The sequence below is a fragment of the Sinocyclocheilus grahami genome, unplaced genomic scaffold (assembly GCF_001515645.1).
Source record: "Sinocyclocheilus grahami isolate Dianchi unplaced genomic scaffold, SAMN03320097.WGS_v1.1 scaffold35.1, whole genome shotgun sequence".
In the NCBI taxonomy this organism is placed as follows: domain Eukaryota; kingdom Metazoa; phylum Chordata; class Actinopteri; order Cypriniformes; family Cyprinidae; genus Sinocyclocheilus; species Sinocyclocheilus grahami.
In genome coordinates this window covers 2,547,992-2,555,006 of record NW_015505214.1, presented here as the reverse complement: position 1 = coordinate 2,555,006, position 7,015 = coordinate 2,547,992, and the positions used below count along the sequence as shown (strand labels likewise).

The following is a 7,015-nucleotide window of genomic DNA, read 5'->3' as shown; positions in this document are numbered from 1 at the left end:
CTAGAGGGCGCTGATTTCCATTTAGCCGCATTCACATCTCAGGGCGCTTGACTAAAAGCCTTATTTCTCGAGACATGTCCTGGCCGGGATTTCTCAGTTGCCTAAAATGTCAGAGTTTTGGCTTTGTTTTCCTATTGACTTGCACTCTACACTCTTTATACATTATATGTAGTAGGCCTACAACGCATATTAGCATTGCTGGGACCGTTCTCCATAGATCCCACCCTCTCGCGGGCCACGATTGGTCGATTATGTACAATGCCTGCACGCTATTGGTCAAACTGCCTTTCAGTCATTACTATCAGCAAGTATTAAAACAGTCCAAAAACAAATACAAACTCGGACATTTTCGGCAATTTAGAAATCCTGGCCAGGATATTTTCAAAGAGGACGTATGATCAACTTAAATTACATTTGTTTTGAGTATGTTATCTTTATTTGACCCTCTAACTCTAGCACTCTCTATTCTAATTCTATCGTAGCTGTTTGTTTTCTTTTTTTTAATTAAAAAAACATGACCCTTTAAGACTTGCACTCTTATTTGTTTTCTAACTGCTTGTTTTCTATTTAAAAAAGACCTCTAACACTAGCTTTCTCTATTCGTTTTCTGTTCTTTCTATGTTTTCTTTTTAGCTATTATATAATAATTAATAAAAACCTTGCTACGTGTACTGCGTTAGGCTAGCTGAGACTTGTTACAGCACTTGCATATTATTGCTCTTTTGTTGATTCTGATTGCTCCATTCTATTGTCCTCATTTGTAAGTCTCTTTGGATAAAAGCGTCTGCTAAATGACTAAATGTATGTTTAAATCTACTAATGCATTGTTGCCTGACATAAAATAACACAAATATCTATAAAAGTGTGTGTGTGTCCGTGTTTGTAGTGATGCTTTAGTAATTTTGGTAGGCCATTTCGAATTAAAGTACTACAGATCCCATCATGCACCGGATTATGTGTAAACAGAATCTGACCAATGAGTTTACAGGTTTAATGAAGTCACGTGTCTAGCAGCCTGATGATTGGTCATCCACGAATCCATGTTTGAAACGTGATTTTCTTCGCCGGCCGGTGGTGTCGTCTTCGTCTCAGTGGGTTGTTTACTGTATCAAATTATTCAAATAGGATGCCAGTTCACCCGCGTGATAGAAAAGAGAATAACCACGAAGAAATGGACGTGGACTATCCCGAGCAAGAGGCCAGCAGCTCCGAAGAAGAGGACTCCGTGAGCTCGAGCGTGTCTGAGGATGGGGACACTTCAGGTAGCGTTGCAGACGGACACTCCTCGAGCCGTGTGTTGCGTGTGGGAGAGTAATAATGATGGTGGTGTTCTTGCAGACATGGATGATGAAGACTGTGAAAGAAGGCGAATGGAGTGTTTAGACGAGATGACAAATCTTGAGAAGCAGTTCACAGACCTGAAGGATCAGTAAGTGTCATGAAAACCTGGAGCACAAAACCAGTCTTAAGTAGCACGTGTATGTTTGTAGCTATAGCCAGCAATACATTGTATGGGTCAAAATGATCGATTTTTCTTTGATGCCAAAAATCATTAGGATATCCCAGGGGTGCCCAAACTCGGCCCTGGTCCTGGAGGGCCGGTGTCCTGAAGAGTTTAGCTCCAACCCCAATTAAACACAGCTGAACCAGATAATCAAGCTCTTACTAGGCATACTAGAAACTTGAAGGCAGGTGTGTTGAGGCAAGTTGGAGCTAAACTCTGCAGGACACCGGCCCTCCAGGACCCCTGGGATATTAGGTAAACTTCCATGAAGATATTCTGTACATTTCCTACCGTAAATATATCAAAACTTAATGTGTGATTAGTAATATGCATTGCTAAGAACTCCATTTGGACAACTTCAAAGGCGATTTTCTCAATATTTAGATTTTTTTTGCTCCCTCGGATTCCAGATTTTCAAACAGTTGTATCTCAGCCAAATATTGTCTAATCCTAACAAACCACACATCAATGGAAAGCATTATTTATTCAGCTTTCAGATTATGCAAAAATGGTTTTGTGGTCCAGGGTAATGTATTTCATGTGAAGACTCCAGCTGGTATGTTATGTCTCTTTTTAGTTTGTATAAGGAGAGGCTGACTCAGGTGGATCTTAAATTGCAAGAAGTGATTGCTGGCAGTGCTCTGGAATACCTCGAACCCCTGGCCACCCTGCAGGAGAACATGCAGATCCGAACCAAAGTCGCAGGTCAGCTCCAGACAAACATACTGTTTGTGCAAAGGCGTTACAGAAGTATTTAAACTCTGTCGTTTTTGTAGTTTACAGGAATTCAGTCATTGTTTATGTTTGTTATATATTATACTGTAAAGCAGTGGCCTTCAACCTGTTTCAGGTCAGGAGTATTGCATTTAAAGCTGGGCCTATATCATGTACTGTAGTACCATATTAACATATTTACATACTGTTATAATGCTTACATTAAACATTAGCCTATATTTTGCATCTACGTCTAATATATAACCTTGGTTAACTGGTTGTAGATGTTGGTAAAATGTTTGGTTTTGTAAGATGTTTTTGAAAGTCTCTTAAGCTCATCACGGCTGCATTTATTTGATCAAAGATACAGTAATAACAGTAGCCTAATGTTGTAATATTATATTTTCAAATAGCTTTTAACATTTAAAAATGTAATTGTTCCTGTAATGTGACGCAGATTTATTTTGTTTCAGAAGTCATCCTAATATGCTGATTTGAAATTATCAAAAGAAAAACGTATACTCACTGTTTGCTCATGTATATTATTTCAGGGATCTATCGTGAGCTCTGCTTGGAATCTGTTAGAAACAAATACGACTGTGAGATGCAAGCAGCCAGCCAGCATTGGGAGGTAAAATTCATAGAGCCCAGGACAAAATTTGTGGTGGCCCCACATTTCATTCATATTCCCACCGTCTTTGTGTGTGTGTTTACTAGGGGTGTGCGATATATATCGTCTTCGACAATATCGTAATTGTTGTTAACAATGTGCGATTTGACATTATCGAGTATTTTGCAAAAAACTTTCAAAACACCACTACAAAGTGCATGCATACATTACGTGAAGTCTAGACTAGTGTGCGTGCGCATTTAGAGTGCGTTCTTTCACTGCATGATTCAGGCTACGTCCACACGAAGCCAGAGCTTTCCCTATCCGATCTGTGCGTTCTTTCACTGCATGATTCAGGCTACGTCCACACGAAGCCAGAAATTTCCCTATCCGATCTTTTTTTCCCCCTCAAGAAATATCTACATACACACGAAACCGACACAAAACGATGTGGTATACCTGCCAGACCAGTATGTGGCGCTGTAATTCTGCCACAGAGTTACACTAAAAACAAAGAAGAAGACTTGGACTATGCGCATAAACCTTGCGCGCGGTATACAAACTAATATTTTCTGAAAATATTTATACGATATTTTCTGTTTTTGCGCTATTTCGACAAGAAAAAATTATTCCAAACATAACCACAACGCTGTTTTGCGTCTTTGAGCAACATGACAGTGTTTCGTTCCTGAATGAATCGACCGTTTAAATGATTTCAGTTCAATCGCAATGACTCCCTTATTAACAGTGACTTGCTGCCACCTACTGGCGGATTTAATTTCACAGTCGGAGTATCTTTTATGATTTAAATAATTTCAAACATCAGAATTCAAATGAAAATGGACACTTTTAGAAAAAAAATGGCTTTATAAAGGTCAAAATCAGTTAAAACGTATTGGAAAAGATTAATTTCTATCAGTATGAACTGACCACTGCACAGAACTTGATGACAAGGATGAGCCTTGTTCAAAGCAGAAGAGCAGTGAAGCCCAACTTATTGGTACTGCTGATACTGAACACATGACAGTTTCCATGCCTTTATGAAATGCAGAGTTTGATTTATGGAGCATGTCTCAGTGTTCTGCAATGAGTTAGTGCCATGTGTCCTGTTCTGTGAGATGCATAATGTTTTAAACAACAGAACGGTCCACAGAGTGTTATTTTTGTACTTGTTCTAAAAAAAAAAAATAGACAACTTGTGAATTCACTCTAAAAGTCTATAAAATGTATTTAGGAGAATGTCTTAGTTTAGTATTAACGTAGCAGGGCTTGTGCAAGTCATGTATTTGTTTTGTAACGATTATTATTTTCCGTTAAACCAATCAAATGTAGCATATTCTGAGCCTTTGATCAAATATATGATTCATGTCTGGCTATATTTCTGTTAAATATTGTATTTTTTGATTGCCCAAAAAAGAGATTTGTGAAAGTCTCTTAACAGTTGTACTGAATGTTGTGTATTTTCAGTATTTATCAAATATTCACATACATTTTACAGTGGTTTAGCACTTGAGTGGTTTGTAATTGTGTATCGAGTTGCATGATTTGACTTATTTCATAATTATAATTTTTTAATTACTGATTTAAAAATGCTTTAATTGATGCAGTACCAAACGCTACACCAATCCGGACAAAAGAACCATGTTTTTCGGACATCACAGAGCCACAAAGGTCCAACGCATCCAGTTCACAGCTTTAATAAAAAATCTCCTTAAATCAGTAAGGAGCAAATCATATCTGAGTATTATGTGACTGATAAAACGATTTCTGTAGCAAATAAAGTGCTCTGACTGGACTGTGAATTCCCAGAATGTAATTATATTGCTTTATTTGACACTGGAGTTTTTGTTCAGTTCACAGTGGAAATGTCATATTCTGTTATAAAGGTGATTTTGCATGGCATTGTGTTGTTTTTGTATTTATCCTGTAGGACTTCGAAACCAAAGTCACAATGTTTCCCAACCTTTCTTTGCAAACACCAAATCAGAAATGTGTTCCTTTTAATTTGTGCGAGATATCATTCAACATTAAAATCAGGGTTATTATAGTTAAACCATAACTAAATATTCACTGAAATAAAATATGCATAAACATTTTATTTCAGACAGTTGCCAAGGTAACACTTTTTTTATGTTCATTTGGTTAAAAGGATTGACCAAAAAAAAACCTAAAACTTAAATAAAATTAATAAAAACTATATTGCCATATATTAAAATCTTAATTTAATTTTAAAAATCTAATTTAAATCGTTATTTAAAACCACAATAGTATCTCAGTGATACTAATATTTAAAAAAAAAACTGATTAACATTTATATTATATAAAACATTACTCAAGAAATACTTTGCGTAAAACCGACTAACAAATATAGCTCAGCTAAAAAAGAAAATTGACTAAAGGCCCACTGACACACACACAATCACTGAGAAATGTATTAGAATAATTCATTCTTTTATGTTTCAAAGAAGAACGAAAGTCAAAAAGGACGAGTGAATGACAATTGTAATTTTCAGGTGAATATGGGCATGTTGACGTGCAGAATTAATTTCTGCAATCTGAATTCTCACGTAAATTATCTTTATTCCTTCTGCTCAAGTTTTATGAATATCCAAGAGGCCTATATATATTTTCCAAATGATGATATTAACCATGATTAGTCATTTTAAACACTCCTATATTTAGTAATACTAATATTTTAGTATTGTATATTAAAAATTTGTAATTACTATTAAATAAGAAATATTAGGCTAATATTTTTGAGTCATGATTTCTTATTTAACAGTTTAAAAATGTTTATTAAATGCAGTGTCTTTGTATGACCATGTAGAGGCAGTAGAAACTTACTGGTGTTTGTTTTGTGGGTCACTGCATGTTTGCTGTACTGCTGCCTCTGCTTTCCAAGGACTTTCATCACTTTTGTGGCAGCCTCTCCTCAAGAAATCTCCTCATCAAGCCCTGCTTTCTCTGGACAGTGGAGTCTTTAGTCTTTGTAATAGCCTCTTTCTCAACTGATATTTAAGAGTTTTTACAGCCAGCACGTTCTCTTCAGTCAGCAGGTGACTAATGGTGGCACTCGTGATGAATTCTTTATAAGTCAGAAGAACCTGACACTCCTTCACAAGGGCCAGAGTTAATGAGCTCGAGCAAAAGACAAAGAACACCTTTATGAGACGCCTTTGTGTTTGGGACCAAGCGTTTGTAGCCCTGAACTGATGCAACAACCTACTGATATGCTCACAAAAAAAAAAAAAAAAGGTAAAAACGCTACAGCGTTAAAGTGTCCACACCACAGCCAAGAGCAGAACCGACTTTCTGCAAACGCAACAAAAATCATTAAAGCTGGAGTGTGCGCTTTCTGCTCCACTAGCATAACGAAATGGAACTGCAAAAATAATGATTGTTTCACACAGGTTTCCCGAACACTCCCCCGTCTTTCATTGGTCGAGAAACCAGTAGCCACGCCCCCAAACTCACGCCATTGGCGTTAACTTCTTCTGGAAAACGAAAAAACCTACAAATGGTTTTGTATCTGCACATTGAGTTGGAAGCAAGTAATTTAACGTTGAGAAAACTACACACTACACCTTTTAATGTGTTTTACACTTACACAATGTAAGTATCACTTAAACGCAGAGAAAAAAAGGTCTAAAAAATGTCTAAATTAGCAGCATTTGAAATAAGTGTAACATTGCCTAATATGGGCTATTTTATAGCCATTAAAATCCTATTAAAGGGTTAGTTCACCCAAAAATGTTTTACTCACCCTCGAAGCATCCTAGGTGTATATGACTTTCTTCTTTCAGACGAATCCAGTCGGAGTTATATTAAAGGGGTCATATGATGCGATTTCAAGTTTTCCTTTCTCTTTGGAGCGTTACAAGCTGATTGTGCATAGATAAGATCCCTGAAGTTGCAAAGACTAAAGTCTCAAAACCAAAGAGATATTCTTTATCAAAGTTAAGTCTCTGCCATGCCCCCCTAAAATGGCTCGTTCTAACACGCCCCCACATATCTACCTCACTATGTGGAAATATTTGCATAATGCCGCCCAAATGTGCACGCAAATAAAGAAGGCGTGGTTTCAGTAACCGCAGTTAGTGTTGAAGCAGCATGTCAGGGAGACGCTGTGTGTTTCTAGGCGAAAGCAAAAGCACTTTTTTTGGCCTTCCGAAAGTAGATGCATTTAG

The 7,015-nt window shown here is 37.0% G+C and overlaps 1 protein-coding gene across 1 annotated transcript in view; it reads left to right on the top strand.

The window, feature by feature from the left end:
* Window positions 1–350: 350 nt before the first annotated feature.
* Window positions 351–7,015, top strand: part of LOC107581505 (breast cancer metastasis-suppressor 1-like protein-A) — a 10,769-nt gene continuing 4,104 nt past the window's right edge. The window contains exons 1-5 of the mRNA XM_016267082.1: window positions 351–423; window positions 1,126–1,262; window positions 1,339–1,429; window positions 2,082–2,209; window positions 2,770–2,849. Of these exons, the coding sequence (XP_016122568.1) occupies window positions 395–423; window positions 1,126–1,262; window positions 1,339–1,429; window positions 2,082–2,209; window positions 2,770–2,849 (465 nt within the window). The 5' untranslated portion in view covers window positions 351–394. The remainder of the gene's footprint in view (window positions 424–1,125; window positions 1,263–1,338; window positions 1,430–2,081; window positions 2,210–2,769; window positions 2,850–7,015) is intronic.